Here is a 19,820-nt window from a genome sequence, read left to right on the forward strand (position 1 = left end):
AGTTGGGCACCACATCTACCTCCTCCTCCTTCCTGCATTTTCTCTTCTCGTCTCTTCCCTTCTTTCTTCTCTCCCCTCCCTTTCTCTCCCTTCCCCTCTCTCCTTTCCCTTCCCCTCTCTCCTTTCCCTTCCCCTCTCTCCTCTCCTCTCTTCTATCCCCTTCCCCTCTCTCCTTCCCCTTCCTCTCTCTTCTCCTTCTATCCCCTTTCCCTCGCTCTTCTCCTCTCTTCTATCCCCTTCCCCTCTCTCCTTTCCCTTCCTCTCTCTTCTCCTTTCCCTTCCCCTCCTCTCTCCTCTCCTATTATCCCCTTTCCCTCTCTCCTCCCCTTCCCTCTCCTCTCTTTCCCTCTCTCATTTCCTCTAATTCTATCCCCTTTCCCTTCCCACCCTCCTCTCCTTTTCTATCCTTCCCCTCTCTCCTCCCCTCCCCTCTCCTCCTATACCCTTTCCCTCCTCTAATTCTATCCTCTTTCCCTTCCAACTCTCCTCTCTTCTTTTCTTTTGTCTTTAAACACACACGAAAATTCACACACCTGCACAAGATGTTCTTCTGCTCCCTGCAGTCGCATCCCCTACGCACAAAATCCCAGGGCCCTGCAAATCAGCAGCCGTGTCGCTTTTTAAAAATCAAGCTCCTGGTCCTCAGCCTTTAAAATCTACTGAGAAGTGGAAAAGTGGGTAAAAACACCAGTTAGCAGAGATCCTGTTAATTGTATTCTGCTTTTTTTAAAAAAAAATCTGACAATAGCGACGATAATAATTATGTTGCAACTGTAGCAATATAATATATATATATATATATATATATAGAGAGAGAGAGAGAGAGAGATGGCTCCATCAATATTTAAAGATCAAAGAACACAGAAAACATCAAAAGAAAAAGCATTAAAAGGCACAATGATATTTTTTTACAAAGGACTCTGGCCTTACCTTTGAAACATAAAAGATCAAGCAGGAAAGATCCTGTGGAATGAAAGCATTCTCCGACACCACCTAAAAATAGAATAGAAAGGAAGCTGGCAGGCCTTTCTAGAGCGATAGAAACATAAAACGCCCGGCTTGAAAGGACCCCTGGAGACCATCCAGTCCAGCCCATGCCCAGTATAGGGAGTTGAGTCACTAATTCGGGGTGGGTGGGTGTATACATTGAATAAATAAATGAGACTACTCTTCAAGGCCTTTGGATGCTTCAAAACTGGGAACAGGGATACACTTATTATCCCCACCGTTCTAGCAGGCTTCACACACTACACTAAACCAAGAACTTGGGTTAATGCGGAGAATGGTTGTGCTTGCAGGCTTGCCATGTGCAAACGAAAGAAATCTCACGGGGCTTAATTCAGTGGCCCAGTACAGAGTGCAAGGTAGGAGTACAGTAAAGTTAAATTAGAGTAGAGTAGAATAGAATAGAATAGAATAGAGAAAATAATATAGTGTAGAATAAAATAAAATTCAGAAGAGGATAGAGAAAATAATATAGAATAGAATAGAATATAGAAAATAATATTGAGTGTAGAATAGAATAGAACTCAGAATAAGAGAAAAAACAGAATAGAATAGAGAATATAATAGGAATAGAGGAAATAGAATAGAATGGAATAGAATAGAATAGAATAGAATATAGGAATAGAATATAGAAAATAATATTGAGTATAGAATAGAGTAGAATTCAGAATGGAATGGAATGGAATAGGAATGGAACATAGAATAACAGTGTTGGAAGGGACCTTGGAGGTCTTCTAGTCCAACTTCTTCTCAACCAGGAGACCCTCCACCGTTTCAGACCAATGGCTGTCCAGTCTCTTCTTAGAAACCTCCAGTGAGGGAGCAGCCACAACTCCCGGAGGCAAGCTGATTAATTGTTCTCATTGTCAGGGAAGTTTCAAGGAGGGAAACTGAAGTGGGGAGGGAATGGGGATTTTGCAGTATCCTTCCCCTGGAGTGGGGAGGGAATGGGGATTTTGCAGTATCCTTCCCCTGAAGTCAGGAGGGAATGGGGATTTTGCAGTATCCTTCCCCTGAAGTCAGGAGGAAATGGGGATTTTGCAGTATCCTTCCCCTGAATAGCAATAGCAGTTAGACTTATATACCGCTTCATAGGGCTTTCAGCCCTCTCTAAGCGGTTTACAGAGTCAGCATATTGCCCCCAACAACAATCCGGGTCCTCATTTTACCCACCTCGGAAGGATGGAAGGCTGAGTCAACCCTGAGCCGGTGAGATTTGAACAGGCGAACTGCAGAACTGCAGTCAGCTGAAGTAGCCTGCAGTGCTGCATTTAACCACTGCGCCACCTCGGCTCCTTGAAGTGGGGAGGGAATGGGGATTTTGCAGTATCCTTCCCCTGGAGTGGGGAGGGAATGGGGATTTTGCAGTATCCTTCCCCTGGAGTGGGCAGGGATTGGGGATTTGCAGTATCCTTCCCCTGAAGTGGGGAGGGAATGGGGATTTTGCAGTATCCTTCCCCTGGAGTGGGGAGGGAATGGGGATTTTGCAGTATCCTTCCCCTGGAGTGGGGAGGGAATGGGGATTTTGCAGTATCCTTCCCCTGGAGTGGGGAGGGATTGGGGATTTTGCAGTATCCTTCCCCTGGAGTGGGGAGGGAATGGGGATTTTGCAGTATCCTTCCCCTGGAGTGGGCAGGGATTGGGGATTTGCAGTATCCTTCCCCTGAAGTGGGGAGGGAATGGGGATTTTGCAGTATCCTTCCCCTGGAGTGGGGAGGGAATGGGGATTTTGCAGTATCCTTCCCCTGGAGTGCGGAGGGAATGGGGATTTTGCAGTATCCTTCCCCTGGAGTGGGGAGGGAATGGGGATTTTGCAGTATCCTTCCCCTGGAGTGGGGAGGGATTGGGGATTTTGCAGTATCCTTCCCCTGAAGTGGGAGGGAAAGGGAAGTTTGCAGTATCCTTCCCGGCCATGCCCACCAAGCCACTCCCACAGAACTGGTAGTAAAAAAATTTGAATTTCACCACTGCTGCAACCGTCATAAATATGAACCAGTTGCCAAGCATTTGAATTTTGATCACATGATCACGAGGTTCCTGCATCGGTCGTAAGTGTGAACCACACAGTAGACCATCGGTTTAACTGATCCCGATTTCACAATTTTCAGATTTAATAAGGAGGATGGCTCCTTGATATATCCCTTAATAATGCACAAAGCTAGTTTTTACGTATAATTATGCTTTGTGCTACATGCACAAATATTTAACGCAAATTAATGCCTTCGTTCTAAATTGCACTAAACATCTGCAAGTATCCTGTATTTCCCCCCCTCTAATCTACTACGGACAGAGGGAGATATAAATATATGCAAATCCTGAAAATTGATGTCTTTGGCGACATTCCGTAACGACGCTAATGACACAGTTTTGTTGTAAGAATCAAAAATGTGCAGCGTTTGCCTGCTTATGTCAGGACGCAAATGCCTTAAACCCTTTGACTTAACAGACAATGGGTTTTACATGTCCATAAAGTTGAGTTTAGCATAATCCAGATTAAGAAGAGTGTGTGAATGCAGATGTGGGGAGGGTTGGAGGGTGGGGGTAAGTGTGACAGGAACAGATCCAACTTTCATCCATAGGACAAATTCCAAGCCCCCCAAAAGGAAAGAATCCCAACCTTCTTTTAAGAGTCTTCACTCTCAGCGTCGGGAATAAAGTGAATTTTCTTGGATGGAAGCTGGGGAGCAGCCCACCACCCTGCTCTTCCAAGGGAGTTTAACTCCCTTAAAGATGCCCAGCCGTAGCCGGGAACCATGGGTATTGTGTTGCAGGAACTGGGTATGTCTAGTTTGATGAAAAGAAGGACTATGGGTGACATGACAGCAGTCTTCCAATATCTCAGGGGTTGCCACAAAGAAGAGGGAGTCAAGCTATTCTCCAAAGCAACTGAGTGCAGGACAAGAAGCAACTGTTCTGATCCAGGCTTCCTTAACAAGCAAGAAGCAGAGTCTTGGTCCTTGCAAAACCCCTTTTATTTACACGACTGTGAATTCCTTTCCTTCCCAGCCAGCAAGGCTTGGCAAACAGTCTTTCAGAGGAATGTTTATCCACACGAACCTTATCTCGTTTGGAGAGCTGCCAGATAACTAGTTTCCTAACGCAGGGCAAGGCAACCCTTGGCACAGAGTCTCTTATAGTCACAAACAGAACTTTCCGCTCTTGAAACGACCGAAGGAACGGATTGTTTCCTGCAAAAGCCCCCTCCCCATTCACTCCTCTTTTGTCTCCTCTGGGAGGGGCCAATCACCTCCAAGGTGTGGCTTTACTCCCAAGTCGACCCTGCTTTCTTACTTGTTCTTGTCTTCTGGCTGCCCTGCGCATGCACACACTGGGAACAGGCTCCAGCTGTTCCTCTGCCTCACTGCTGTCTAACTCCCTCTCTGCCTCTGATGCAGAGCCCTCGTCTGAGCTTTCCCCGGACTCCAGGACTGGCCCATGTACCTCCCCAACCTCCTCACTGTCTGACTCTGCTTCCAGCTCCGCTGGTCGCCAGCAGACCACAACAACAATGGGTGGAAACTAATCAAGGAGAGAAGCAACCTAGAACTAAGGAGAAATTTCCTGACAGTGAGAACAATTAATCAATGGAACAATTTGCCTCCAGAAGTTGCGAATGCTCCAACTTTTAAAAACTTGTAAAAACTCCAAGTTTTAAAGAAGAGATTGGATAGCCATTTGTCTGAAGTGGTGTAGGGTTTCCTGCAGGGGGCTGGACTAGAAGACCCCCAAGGTCCCTTCCAACTCTGTTATTCTGTTCTGATGGCAACTCAATTTGGGGAACACAGCTGCATGCAGAGAGTCCCACTTGGAAAACAATCCCTTTGGCAGATGCTGTTTGCCAGAGGTGGGGAATGATGGCCCTTTCATGACTTGTGGACTTCAACTCCCAGAATTCCCGAGCCAGACAGAATCAGAAATTCGGGAACACTTGACAAATGGCATTTATTGATGAATACATGGCATTTTTTTTTCTGGGAAGGGTGCAGAGAAGAGCAACAAAGACAATTAGGGGGCTGGAGACTAAAACATACGAAGAACCGTTGCAGGAATTGGGTATGTCTAGTCTAAAGAGAAGGAGGAGTCGGGGTGAGAGGATAGTAGTCTTCCAATATTTGGGGGGCTGCCAAAAAAAGGGGGGTCAAATTATTCTCCAAAGCAGCAGAAGGCAAGACAAGAAGCAACGGATGGAAACTCATCAAGGAGAGAAGCAACTCAGAACTAAGGAGAAATTTCCTGACAACTTCAGTGGTTCCCTTAACAACTGTGGCGTAAAATGGGGTAAAACTCCCTCAACTGCCTTGCTTAGCAGTGAAAATTTTGGACCCTTCAGTGGTCGTATATCAAGGACTAGCAATGATGTAATTTGGCCCAAACTTGCCTTCCAACCTGGAACCATATTTGTCAACCCTCCCGGAGAGCTCCTGAGATTTACGATTGGGTGACCACCGTTGCACCAGCATAAAGGAGGTCGGCAGTGAGTTTCCAGCTTGGCATTGTTTGGATTGCATTTTATTTAGGTTTCTTAAGGCCGTCCAATGCCCCAGAGACCGATATATTTCCCGTCCCACGGGTGTTCTGACCTAGGCTTCCCCAGCAGCCCGAAGCCGAGTCCTTGTCCCGATATTTTATTTTTCCCTTTTATTTAATTGACGGTGAATTCCTCTCCAGCAAAGTCTTTCCTCTCCCACAGCCTTTCAGGAGAGTTCACAATTACCCACCTTGATCAGGTTTGGAGAGTGGCCAGGCTGATATCTTTCAGACGCTGCAATACTTGGCAAGAATGCAGGAATGAACGAATGGTCTCCTGCAAACTCCACTCCCCTTTTGCTCCTCTTTTTATATTTTATTTCCTCTGGGAGGGGCCATTCATCGTCCATCTGTGGCCTTACTCACAAGTAGACCCCTGTTCTTTCACTGTTCCCTTTGTCTGGCCGCTCTGCGCATGGACACACTGGGAACAGGCTCCAGCTGTTTGTCTGCCTCACTGATGTCTGACTCTGAAGGCAGCTGATAACTGACATATAACTGTGGCCCCCTCTCTGCCTCTGACACAGAGACCTCATCAGAGCCTTCCCCAGACTCCTGGACTGGCCCAGGTTCCTCCCCAACCTCCTCACAGTCTGAATCTGCTGCCAGATCCACTGATGGGCCACAACAACAGGGCTCAAAAGCAGATGCATCCAACTTGGACCACCTCAACCACGAAGGCGGGAAGCCCACTCAGCTATTTAATGACTCTGTCCTCATGATGTCCCTAACCTAGTTATTCAATTGGCCTGTTTTACAAGTTCAAACAATCCCCAGACTGCCAAACCCCATGGGCTGGGCCTGCACCACATCCTAATCTACACAGACACACACGCAGCAAAGGAGAAGTTGACACTAGCCAACTATTAGAGCAGGGGTCCCCAACCCCCACCCCAGGCCATGGCCTGTTCAGAACGGGGCCACAGAAGTGGCAAGCAAGTGCACATGCTAACAGCTGTTGTGGCCCCTCCCAGAGGGAATAAAAGAGGAGCGAAAGGGGAGTGGAGTTTGCAGGAGACCATTCGTTCGCTTCATTGCTTGGTGATTCTCCGAGGCTCCTGGCCAAGTTCTTCAGATCTCGGCCTGGCAGCTCTCCAAGCCAGATAAGGTCTGTGACTGTAAATCCTCCCTTGAAAGACTTTGCTGGAGGTGAATGAGCAGAATTCATAATTAATAAAAGGGGGTATTTTTTGTCGGGACCAGGAGTTTGCTTCATGCTCTTGGGAAGCCCAGCTCAGAACAACAGTGTGCACATGTGTGCACATTGAAAGCTCCGTTTGCACTGGCAGTGAGTGTGCACGCACACTGCTCGCGCAAATAGGGCTGCGCGCACTCACCCACCACTCAATCAGGACCGCCCCCTATCCCTCCCCACACCGGTCCACAAAGCCAGAAGGTTTGGGAATTTGCATTCCGGCGATGCTCTAATGCTCTGCCTTAGAGCATTGCCGGAATGCAGCCAGTGCTTAAGGCAGTGGTGTCAAACTCATGGCCGAGGGGCCAGATCCGGGCTGCGGGCTGCTTAGATCTGGCCCGTGAGGCTACCCTGCAAACAGTGGAAGGACTGGTTCACAGTGCCTCTGACAGCGAAAACGCAGCTCGGGAGGTCCACACACTGGCAGAGGGTTGGAGGAGGAGGAGGAGAGTCCGTTTTCTCTGGCAAAGCACTGGAGCACTCTCGGTCATCCAGGTCCTGGTTGTCCCAAAGCTTCTTTTTTGTCAGGAGGCAACTGGACTTTCTTGTTTTTTTCTTTTGAAGACATTTCGCTTCTCAGCCTTAGAAGCTTCTTCAGCTCTGACTGGATGGTGGGGAATTGGAAGGATTTATATTCCTTGCAGGCAGCTGGTCATTTGCATCCTTTTAGAGGGTCATTGAGACCACTTGGAGGTTGATCTGTGTCCTCAGGGAATGGATTCCCGGAGAAAAATTGCAGACTGCAGGAACCATTTGCATCACTCAGGTGACCTTGAGGACACAGAAAAACCTCCAAGTGGCCTCAGCGACCCTCTAAAAGGATGCAAATGACCAGCTGTCTGCAAGGAGGATCAATCCTTACAGTTCTAAGCACCCTCCACCATTTCTGACAGATGGCACTCCAGTCTCTTCTTGAATGCTTTTAGAGATAGCAATAGCAATAGCAGTTAGACTTATATACCGCTTCATAGGGCTTTCAGCCCTCTCTAAGCGGTTTACAGAGTCAGCATATCGCCCCCAACAAGGGGGCCAGTGAGATTTGAACAGCCGAACTGCAGAACTGCAGTCAGCTGAAGTAGCCTGCAGTGCTGCATTTAATCACTGCGCCACCTCAGCTCATGGATGAAGGCCATGAGTTTTTTCAGTGCCGTACCTGTGAATGGTCACTAAACAAACTGCTGTAAGTCAAGCACTACTGGTATTTATAAAGGCAGATGCCCATCCCACCATCATTTGCCCTAACATCTTGCATGAACCAGGCGACGATGTGAAACCGTAGGCCAGTGATGGCGAACCTTTTCAGCACCGAGTGCCCTAACTGGGACAGGCATGCATGCCAAAAACCCAGAGACTATCTCGCCAGCAAGCGCATGCCTGTTTTTCGCCGTTTTTCGCTGTTTTCTGGGCCATTTTCAGAACATTTTCCAGGCTAAAAACAGCCTGAAAAGAGCCCTGAAAACGGCCTGAAAAACAGCCTGGTTTTGGGTCATTTTGAGGCTGTTTTCCCAAGACCAGCTGACTGGAGCACATATGTGTGCCGGAAACCAGAAGAGCAGCGTGCGTGCCCCAAAAATAAGACCTCCCAGATAATAAGCCCAATCGGGCTTTTGAGCGTATGCGCTCAAATAAGCCCTCCCCTGAAAATAAGCCCTCCCCTACAATATTCAAATGCATGCACAGCCGGTCCCTGGCATTTCCTGGGGGGGGGAAGGGGGGAACATGTTCCACGCACCCCGCATACATCTGCCATTCATGTGGAACAGCCTAGCTGCCACGCCCCTTCTCTTAGTGGCCGCCATAAAAAGAGTGTCAGGCGCAATGACGCTAGGGCTGGCAAGAGTGTGCCAGAAACAGAGACAGAACTTCTGGCCCTCTCTGGATCAGCTGGGGTTAAGAGGCCTCCCGCACCTCAAAAATAATAAGACCTCCCCAAAAATAAGGCCAAGCGCTTATTTCGGGGGTCAAAAGAAAATAAGACGCTGTCTTATTTTCAGGGAAACACAGCAGTTCTAGGTAATGTATTTAAAAAATGGGTCAGTTCAGTAATCGAGTTAAGCTTGCCTGTACTTGTATTATTAGATAGTAATATCTTTATTAGATATCCGTCTCTTAAACCGGGTCTCTTAATTCACACAAGCCATTTTCCAAAATGGGGGGCAGCCATGAGATCTGCCCGTCGCTGGACCCAGCCCTTAAATTCTTCTCTTTCCTGGGGTGACCCAAACCAGGCTGGGTTTGCTACACTCGGTAAGCCCCCCTCCCCTCCGAAACAAACCCCTTTTGACCTGACGCTTCCTGACAGTGAGAACAATTAACCGGTGGAACAGCTTGCCACCAGAAGTTGTGAATTCTCCAACACTGGAAGTTTTGAAGAAGAGGCTGGACAAGCATTTGTTTGAATGAGTCTAGGGCAGTGTTTCTCAACCTTGGCGACTTTCAGTCCTTTGGACTTCAACTCCCAGAATCCCCCAGCCAGCGTAGCTGGCTGGGGGATTCTGGGAGTTGAAGTCCAAAGGACTGAAAGTCGCCAAGGTTGAGAAACACTGGTCTAGGGCCCTGATGGGGAACTGATGGCAGGTGGGCCACAGGGGACACAGAGAGCCTCTCGGTGGGCACACCAGCTGTCGCCCCAGCTCAGCTCCACTGCGCATGTGCGTGTGTCTCCCGCCGGTCAGCTGGTCTTCACGTCTCTGCCGTGCATGTGCAGAGGGGCGCTCCCATTGCATTTGGGGGCCTTGTGCAGCGTCCTCCCACCCCGTTTTGGCTTCCAGGGTAATGCAAGAGGCCTTCCAGGGCCAAAATGGGGTGCGGGAGGGTCACGCGTGCACGCACAGGGGGTTGGGGCTTGCGGGGGAGGTCACGCTCGCAGTGCATTATGGTTGTGGGCACACACACACTTTCTGCACGTGACAACAAAAAGGTTAGCTATCCCTGGTATAGGGTTCCCTGCCTGAGCGGGGGGTTGGACTAGAAGACCTCCAAGGTCCCTTCCAACTCTGTGATTCTGTTCTATTCTAACCCTAAGCTCAGCATTACCAGCTCCCAGCAACTAGGCTTCTGGATTGACCTAGTTATGAGGGTTGTGCGAACCGAGCTAATAAGGAAAAGGAAGGGGGGTAAAAAACCCAGCTGAAATCAAGTGATAATTCCAGGTGGATTTTCCTCCTTACATCTCAGTTCTTGCTTATTAAACAGCAAATGAGGGTTGGGTTTTTTTTATTATTATTATTATTTGCAGCATTTCCACCCCCCATAGGAGAGTGAGATGGCAGGAAATCTGCAAATATGTGACATTTAATTGGGATGGAAAGCAGGCTATTAATCATAGCAGGCGGGACGAGCTGAGCCACAGCGCTTCGCTTGCTGTGCCGCGGCCCTCGTGCGCCACTACCAGCTCTGGCACAGCCCTTCCCTATCTGCCGTCGGTGCCCAGCCTGGCCCTGCAGCTGGAAGCATCCTTAATGAACCTGCTGCCTAACAGCTGGGAATAGCTTGCCCGGGGGTGGGGTGGGGAGGCTGCAAAGGCATGCACACACGTGTGTGTCGCACGCTTTGGCTCTTTGCCCTGCACCGCCTGGCTGTAGGTTGCAGGCAGGTAGATACCCTGTTTCCCCCAAAAATAAGACCTCCCCGGATATTAAGCCCAATCAGGCTTTTGAGCGCATGTGCTAAAATAAGCCCTCCCCTGAAAATACTGCAACAAGCAGCAGCCACGAGGTGACCACGCTCGCCGCCTCCTGCACCCCAAATATAATAAGGCCTCCCCGAAAATAAAGCCAAGTGCTTATTTCGGGGGTCAAACGAAAAGAAGACCCTGTCTTATTTTCGGGGAAAGACGGTGGGTAGAACGCATCTGGCTGATGGACGTTGCTCTCTAAGCCAGCCACCCCCAACCATTTGGGTAGCAGGGACCGGTTCTGCGCGAGGCCGTCTTCACAGCATTATGCGCCCAGGGCAAAGCAGTGCCCAGAGGCTCCTGGAACCGCTACGCACAGGGAGACAATGGAAAGGGGTGATAAAAAGAAACATATATTTATTTCAGGGGTGAAAAGCTTTCAAAAAACAAAAGCTCCAAGGATCGCACGTCACACAGCCAAAAATGGGGAGTGGCGACTCCGCTTTTGCCCCCAGCGGGCTTCCCTAGGCCAAAAGCGGGGGAGTGGGGGATGCTGAGAAAGAAAGAAGAAAGACAGACAGAGAGAAAGAAAAATAAAGGGAGGGAGGGGAAAAGGAAAGGACTTACAAACCTGGCATTAGACGCAGCATCAGAGAACAATCCAGGGCTGGAAGGGACCTGGAGCTCATCTAGTCCAACCCCGCTCTAGCAGGACATTGTTAAAGTGACTTTCTGTCTTTTGATCCCGCCGTCACATGGCTACATGGTCACAAGACCCAACCAAGCCACGCCCCACCAAGCCACGCCCACAGAACCGGTAGTAAAACATTTTAGATTCCACCACGGATTTATTTGATTGGCACTTCCAACAAAACCAGGGCTGAAACCTTGCGAACAAGCAACAACTAATCAACATGATGAACACTGGAGCGATACACGAGGCTTGAAAAACACAATAATGCTCAGGAAGCCATACCGTTGCTCTATTGATATGATACAGAGTGCATTGAAGGGCTAACCGAGGCAGATTAGTATGGGCGTGGGGCCCGGGGGCAATTGCCCATCAGGCCCATGCTTTAAGACAGCCCTGGTCCCATGGGGAGAAGTTTCTCCGTGGACTGGTGGGGACGTGATTTCATGTGCTGCCTGCATCCTGCGGATGGCGCTTCGCTTGTTTGCATGGCCCAGTTTCTGGCAGGCACTGCAGTAACCAGAAGACTGGCTGCCTGGCCCGAAGGCACAAACCAGATGTTCATTTTCCGGTGCCCCATGCCCCCTGGGCAGCTCCCCTTCCTGGTTGTAGCATAAATGAGCATGAGCGCCAAGTTCTCCCTTTTTGGCACTCAGTGCCACGTGGGCATGTGCACTCTCCCTTTCTATCACTATCCTAAAATGAGGGGCCCTTGGTGTTCTCTGAACTCGCTTGCTTTCTTGCAGACGTTTCACGCCCCAAATTAGGTGACGTCATCAGTGCACATAAGGGGTGCAATTTGCTGTCACTTGTCACGCGGATAGCCACTAAAATCCCCGGGTGTCAAACTCAAGGTCCCGGGGCCCGAATCCGGCCTGCGGGGTGCCCATGGGGCCACCCTGGAAACAGCGAAGGACCGGTCCCAAGTGCATCTGCTAGCGAAAATGGAGCTCGGGAGGGCCGTGTGCTCCGTTTTCACTGGGAGAAGATTGCAGGAAGCTGTGGCAGCCGAAAACGGAGTTTGGGAGCCCATTGTCTCTGGCAGAGCGCTTGGGTCACCACAGGTGCCCCCGAAATGAGTGGTTTTAAGCTGGCCACGCCCACCCTGGCCACACCAACTCCGCCTCCTCTCAAGGTGAAACACAACTCTGATGCGGCCCTCAATGAAATCGAGTTACACACACACACAGACACGAACTAGAAGAAACCGACAGAAAACTGCACTGCCATACTAGCATGGATGATGTTACCTAGAACTGAAGGAGCTTCTGGGATGAGAAGCGAAATGCCTTCAAAGATAAAACCAGAAAGTCTCGAAAAAGCAACATTCCCGAAATGTTACGAGTCCAACCTATTCGATTAGCTTTAAGCCTCCTGCACAAGCTGAGGGGGAAAAAAATGGGTTAATTCCATTTAACCTTTTCACTTCATTAACCAGGCAAACGGTGCCGTGCAAACCGAGCTGAGGAATAAAATTGTGCCTAATTATAATCCGCTTTAAAAAACCTTTTTGCACGTCCTGCCAGACTTTGAGCAAGCCAGCTTTGTCAAATGTGCTGCGCTGGTTTACTCTTTCGGGGGTTAAGATGCAGCCTAAATCTCTGTTGTCGTTACGCTGCTCTGAATTTTGTAGCGTGGATTTTGCTTTTAGGAACACAAAAGAGATTCAGACGAGGCCCAGTGATTTTCTCTTGCTCTGCATGAAAATCTTCCTGATCTCTTTCTGCTTGTAAATGTTTGGTGTGCGACAGAGAAAGAGGCTGCAAGTGTTTGTGTACCCACAATACACTCATGATGAAGATAAAATAAGCCAAATTGTTCTAACCCAGGCTTCCCAAAAGCACAAAGCTGACTCCTCATCCCAATAAAACCCCTTTTATTTACGTGAAACGGAATTCCTCTCCAGCAAAGTCCCAGCCAACAGTCTTGAGAGATTCCACAACTACAGACCTTTATCAGGCTTGGAGAGCTGCCAGGCCGATATCTTCCAAACTCCATGCTGTAGCAGCAATTCCTTGGCAAGAAGTCAGGAGCAGATCTTCACCGTAATCGAATCTGTGGCTCCGCTAGCCGCAGATTCGGACAGTGAGGAGGGTTGGGGAGGAACCTGGGCCAGTCCTGGAGTCTGGGAAACGCTCTGAGGAGGGCTCTGTGTCGGAGGCAGAGAGGGGGCCAGAGCTGTCCGACAGTTATCAGCTGCCTTCGGAGTCAGACATCAGTGGGGCAGAGGAACAGCCGGAGCCTGTTCCCAGTGTGTGCATGCACAGAGCTGAGTAATAAAATCAGCTTACCAGTTGAAATCACTTCGACCATTCTTAGGGGCTACCTGCAGTTTCGGTTAGCATACAGCTAATCCAGAAAGGGTTGGCAAAAGGGGTTGAATTCCGAGCCCCCCCGAGACCTGCGAACGTCTCTGAGGTCACTGGATCTCCCCAAACCTTCACTGTCTCTTCAGGACAGCTAGGATCGAAAACGACCCGTTCAATTCCTCCGGAATAGGGGAATTTCAGGAATGGCCTGAAACTCCGTCTTCTCACTGCTAAGCCCCGCCTTATTCCCTTTTCACTCCTTTTTTATTTCCTCTGCGAGGGGCCCTTCATCCCCCACCTGTGGCCTTACTCCCAAGTCGACCCCTGTTCTTTAGTTATTCCCTTTGTCTGATCACACTGTGTATGCGCACTGGGAACTGGCTCCAGCTGTTTGTCTGCCTCACTGATGTCTGACTCCGAAGGCAGCTGAGAACTGTCAGACGGCCCTGGCCCCCTCTCTGCCTCTGACACAGAGCCCTCCTCAGAGCCTTCCCCAGACTCCAGGACTGACCCAGGTTCCTCCCCAACAGCCTCACTGTCTGAATCTGCTGCCAGATCCGCTGGCCACTGGCGGGCCACAACACAAATGGATGTTTGCATCTGCTTCTCCCTTTCCCTACAACAGCTGTGCCATTGAACCTTTGAGCGTAATCAACCAAGCCAACCATGCTGTGTGGATTCAGCTAAGGAATAAAATGGTGCACGGTCATAATAATCCAGGCTCCCCACCAGAAGGCGGACATGTTTTTGCAATGGACAGGCTTCCTGTCCAACCTTCTTAAATTTGCGGAGCCAGAAACTTCGGCTCATATGGTGAATGGGACTATATTAACAATGTAGAACAGTTGGTAGGGACCTTGGAGGTCCTCTAGTCTAGTCCAACCCCTTGCTCAAACAGGAGACTCTGGACCATTTCAGAGAAATGGTCATCCTGCCTTTCCTGGACAACCTCAAGGGATGGAGTGCATAAAACTTCTGGTAGCAAGTGGTTCCACTAGTTCCATGACGGAGAACCTAACAGCACGCCTGCCTGACTTGGCACACAGAGCCATGTTGCCTGGCACGTGGGGTGTCGCCTGTTCCTCTTCTGGGTTCCTGGCCTTTGTCCGTGCGGCTGTGCCAGAAACCGGAAGACCTGGTCGTCCATTTTCCGGAGTAAGCATGCATGCCGGCCAGCTGATCGGCATGTGCGCAGCAGTAACCGGAATGCTGGCTGGCTGGCCCGCATGTGTGCACCGGAAACTGCAGGTTCATTTTCCGGCATGCACGTGCGCCCTGGGCAGCTCCTCCTCTTGGTTGTGGCCCAAATGAGCGCTGGCAGTGTCTCCCTTTTGTTTGCCACCACTGCACTAGTTAATTGTCTTCACTATCAGGAAATTCCTCCTTATTTCCAGGTTGAATCTCTCCTTGGTCAGTTTCCATCCATTCTTCCTTCTCTGGCCTTCAAGTGCTTTGGAGAATAGCTTGACCCCCTTCCTCCTCTCTGGGGCAGCCCCTCAAATATTGGAAGATGCTCCCCTGTCTCCCCTGGTCCTTCTCTTCCCTAGACTAACCAGGCCCAGTTCCTGCAACTGTTCAATGTATGTTTTTGCCTCCAGGCCTTTGATCATCTTGGATAGATTCAGATTAACAGAGTTGGAAGGGACCTTGTAGGTCATCTAGTCTAACCCCACTTCCAAGCAGGAGACCCTACACCAGATGGCAGTCCAGTCTCTTCTTGAAAGCCTCCATGGATGAAGCTCCCACAATTTCTGTTCCATGGGTGGATTGTTCTCACTGTCAGGAAATTCCTCCTTATTTCCAGGTTGAATCTCTCCTTGGTCAGTTTCCATCCATTCTTCCTTCTCTGGCCTTCAGGGGCTTTGGAGAATAGCTTGACCCGCTTCCTCCTCTCTGGGGCAGCCCCTCAAATATTGGAAGATGCTCTCCTGTCTCCCCTGGTCCTTCTCTTCCCTAGATTATCCATGCCCAGTTCCTGCAACCGTCCATCATCTGTTTGAGCCTCCAGTCCCCTCATCATCCTAGTTGCTCTTCTCTGCACTCTTTCCAGAATCTCAATCTCTTCTTTTTTTATAATGGCCAGATAAATCTGGATGCATCCAATAAAACTGGATGCATTATTCTAATATTGCTCTTATTTATTGGCTCTCCACTCCAAGGGATTTTGAAATACGCTGAAGTATCAACAAAATGACCTCAAATCCCAGTTTTCTTCCCAACATCCTATTCAAAGCCCAAGTGTGACTTGCAGCTTGAGAAAAATTTTCCAAGAAGGATTTTTCCTTGTTTTCACATTTAAAAAGCGGGTTTCTTTCTCTCTCTTCTCTCTCTCTCTCCTCTCTCCTCTGTCTGTTTCTGTCCCCCACTCTGTCTCTCTGTGTGTGTGTGACTCTCTTTCTGTGTCTCTCTCTCTCTGACTCTCTGACTCCCCCTCTCTCTGTCTCTATCTATCTCTATCTCTCTCCCTCCCTCCTTCCCCCTCCCTCCTCTCTCTCCCTCTCTCTCCCTCTTATATACACATGCACACTTCAAATCCACTTTCCTGCATCTCAACAAGCATGGATTCAGCACAGATTCCCTCTTCAACTTCATTTTGGTTTTTTTGTTTTTTTAATGGTATTAAGGAGGTGATTCTTTGCTAAAGGCCTCTGTCATCTGTTTCCTATCTGGGAATCCCGTGGGAATGCAGGGAAAACTATATCCTCCTTGGGAGACACCCCCCCCCTCAAAAAAACCACCCCATTCCCCAATCACCCACTTATACCCCATTTTGCACAAGGCCAGGAAGGTCAAATCTGCGTTCAATTTGGAAAAAAAAGGGAGAAAAACACAGAGAAGGCAGGGCTGTGCCATCCCAGCTTTGCAAAGTCCTAATTTTCCCTCGATTTATATCTTTAAATCCTCAAATTTCCAAAGAGCTAAAAAAAAAAAAGGCATTTGAAAGTCCCCGATAGTTTTAATTTTCGGAAGATCGAAGTGGGTGATAGGGATTTGGAGGTGCAACCAATCCTGGGGGGGATTCTTTTGGGGGGGGTATGGGAGGAGGGAAGTGGCAAAAGGGTGGGTGGGTGGGTACCATATGAAAAACCAAGCCAGAGAAATGAATCTCGGAAGAAAGCAAAATTTAAAAAAGTAAAATAAAATAAATAAATAAAGGCAAGATGCAGAGAGAGAGATGTTGAAAAGAAAAACGAAAAGAAAAAAAAAAGTTGATTTTTCTCCAAAAAACATTCTTACCTAGTTTTCTTTTTTGTAATTTTTTTTCTTCATGCTAATATCACACGGCCTATTTGTTGATGTAAGTTGACTGAATTCCGTGGTTTGCTCTCTTATTTTTTTTAAACAAAAACAAAACAAAGGGAAAAAAAAGAAGAGAGAGAGAGAGAGAATATTTTAGTGTTTTAGCCGAAGAGGATGGGAAGAGAAATCAGCCAGAGAGGGTGTTACTTCTCTTAATTCTGCTGTTTTATCTGTTTAAATTTTTTTCTTTTTCTTTTTTTTTTTTACGGATTAAATGACTTCTTTAATTATCTTTCTTTTTTGTTTTTCCTTTTGATATTGATTTCTCTAGACAAAACGAAAGGGAAGCTGGCAGGGACTGGAGTCAGGGGGGTTTGGCTAGCTATTCTCGTGGTTGGCGCTGTCTTGTGTGGACGTGGGGGGGACCGCTGGCCGCGTGGCTGACCCTTTCTCCCCCTCTCTTCTCTTCCCCCTTGTCTCTCTGTTCTAGGAGGTGAATTAGTCTTGCCCATAATAACCGAAGACTCTCTAGACACCCCTCCAATTGCCACGCGCTCTCCTTTTGTCCCCCTGCCTCCCACCTTTGGCCCCTTCCTAACCGTAATCGAGACCACCAAAGACACCATCTCCCTCCCGGCTCAGCCGAAGGCCCCCTGCCTGACCGACCAAGACGACAGCGACTGCGAAGAGGGCATCGAAGCCTCGGGGTACGCCTCTGGCGAGGTCTTCGACTCCAGCCTGCCCCCCACCGACGACGAAGATTTTTACACCACCTTCCCCTTGGTCACTGATAGGACCCCGATGGGCCGCCCCGATGGAGGAGCCGCCAAAAAGCCCCACGGATACCGCCCCAACCTTAGGACAGGATTGCCGGCTTCGCCCTCCGGCCCAGACCTCCTCCTGGCCTCCACCACTTCACCCACCCTGCTCCACCGCATCCCCGCAGGCAAAATGAACAACCGCGAGCCCCCCCTGCGGCCCCACCCCGAACACTTCCACCCTCTGGCCACCTCCTTCGAGCCGGACAAGCTCAACCGTCCCAAGTATCCCGTTATAACCTCTTCCCCCGATTTCCACAATCTGCCCACAGCTAACCCCACCGACCCCGGGGAGAGGGGTCCTCCCGGCGCCGTGGAGGTCATCCGGGAATCCAGCAGCACCACCGGCATGGTGGTGGGCATCGTGGCGGCCGCCGCCCTCTGCATCCTCATCCTCCTCTACGCCATGTACAAGTACCGCAACCGGGACGAAGGCTCCTACCAGGTCGACCAGAGCCGTAACTACATCAGTAACTCGGCGCAGAGCAACGGCACGGTGGTGAAGGAGAAGACGGCCGCGGCCCCCAAAACGGCCAGTAAAAGCAAGAAAAACAAAGACAAGGAATATTATGTCTGAGGCCCTCCCCCGTCCTTGCCCCCTCCCCAAATCCCTGCGTGCGCCAGAGAGACCCACGCCCGAAGGAGGCACACAGGGAGATTATCCAGACATGCATTTCCCTCCCACCCACCCCCCAAAAAACTTTCTGGAGAGGAGACCTCCCCAAATGCCTCCTCCGGGGGGAGGCGGCCACTGCTCCTAATGGGCACCGCCCATTGCCCACCCTCTTTGGTTCGCTCATCACCTTTGACGCCCTCCCCTCACAAAAAAGACCCCCCCAAGCAAACAACAAACGAGAGAAACATGGTGGAGGTGAGAAGCTGGCAGGGCCTCCCCTCTTCCCTCCTTCTATCCTGACCTCCCAACCTTGCAGGATTGTTGTTTTTGCTCCCCTCTTCCCCCCCCCCCCAGGCAGACTTAAAGGCAAGCGGTGGAATTAGGGCCACGGCAGGGCTGCCTCTGGCCCGGAAGAGGATGGTGCCTGGACCGCACAAGGAGGAGGATTAAAAAGGGGTTGGGGGACACAGAACCACAGCCCCTTCCCCGCCGGGATGATGCGTGGCCAGCCCAAAGCAGGCAGGCAGGAAGGCAGGTGGATCGTGATGCCCCCCACTCCACCCCTTGGCAGGGTTTCATCCTTTGATGGAGGTGGAAAAAATGGGGGCCCCTCCCTCTGACCATACCCTAAGCTACTCGGAAAGGATTCCCCAGCCAGAGCCGGGCCTGACCCCTGGACTGGCCAAGGGGACGAAGGGGACGGAGACCCCAATCCCATCTCCCTGGCGTCCAGTCTTCAAATTGTGTCCTGGTTTAACCCCTGGCCTGGCCTGGCCACTCCCCCACCCCACCCTCCTCTCGTCCTTTAAGCTTCGATTTTCCTGGGAGGGCAGCGGAAAAATGCCAAGAGGAAGCAGAGCACCCGGGCGTTGGCGGCCCAACCTCTCCGCAGGGGACATTCCCGATTCCCGAATGCCAACCAGATAGGTCCCGACTTGTTCCCAAAATTGGGGGGGGTGTGTTGTTTTCAAATCACGCTGTTTTTTTTAAGAGGGGGGGTTTACTAATAGGTTTGACGTCCATAACTCAATGCCATTGTGAACCAAGTTGGGGTTGGCGTGGTCTGTGTCCCCCCCACAGCCGAGCGGGAGCGACGTCGCTTTGCGTTTGGAAGGGTTCGGCCACCCTCCCGCCATCTGCCATGCCTCCCACCGTTGTCCTTTCCAGGTCTCCCTTCAAAAACAAGGTGCTATATTGTGTTCCTTTCTTTCCAAACGGTGTTAAAAAGAAACGAGCATGTCAGATCACAAGTTATTATTTTTCATTATTTTTTAAACTTTGTTTTGCTTTTGTGAAAACCGGGGAGGTGGGGGCCGGTGGGGCGGGCGGGCGGGCGGGCCAAGGACCGAAGGAGGACGCACGACTGCCTGGCGACCCAATTCGAAGCAAAGCAGTTGTTCAACGGTGACGCCACGGATGTTCCCCGAAGGCCGTTTGGGGGCAGAGGTATGATTTTGGGGTAGGGTCCCTCAACTGGAGCCAACTTCCTGGATCTGCCAAAACTCAACAGGGAGCCAACGCGAAGAGAAAGCCATAGATTAGAGATCTATCTATAAATACGTCGTTATATATGTACAGAGAGAGCGGTGTTTCCGAATCGTAGCCATTTTAAGACGAGGTGGACTTCAACTCCCAGAATCCCCTGCCAGCATCACTGATGGGGGGATTCTGGGAGTTGAAGTCCACCCTGCCTTAAAATGCCCGAAGTTGAGAAACATCGATATAGAGTGATAAATAGCTTTATAAAGGTCTATGAGATATACAGAGTGCAGTATGCGTAAGCTATTGAGTCGAAACAAGGAG

General features: G+C 50.0%; 1 protein-coding gene across 1 annotated transcript in view; it reads left to right on the forward strand.

Annotated features, from left to right (window-relative positions):
- The window catches only part of LOC116520166 (neurexin-2-like), a 181,670-nt gene extending 162,357 nt beyond the window's left edge, over window positions 1-19,313 (forward strand). Inside the window, exon 12 of the mRNA XM_032234317.1 lies at window positions 17,074-19,313. Coding sequence (XP_032090208.1) covers window positions 17,074-17,978 — 905 coding nt within the window. The 3' untranslated portion in view covers window positions 17,979-19,313. The remainder of the gene's footprint in view (window positions 1-17,073) is intronic.
- The last annotated feature ends 507 nt before the right edge of the window (window positions 19,314-19,820 follow it).

This window comes from Thamnophis elegans, chromosome 17, assembly GCF_009769535.1.
Source record: "Thamnophis elegans isolate rThaEle1 chromosome 17, rThaEle1.pri, whole genome shotgun sequence".
NCBI lineage: Eukaryota > Metazoa > Chordata > Lepidosauria > Squamata > Colubridae > Thamnophis > Thamnophis elegans.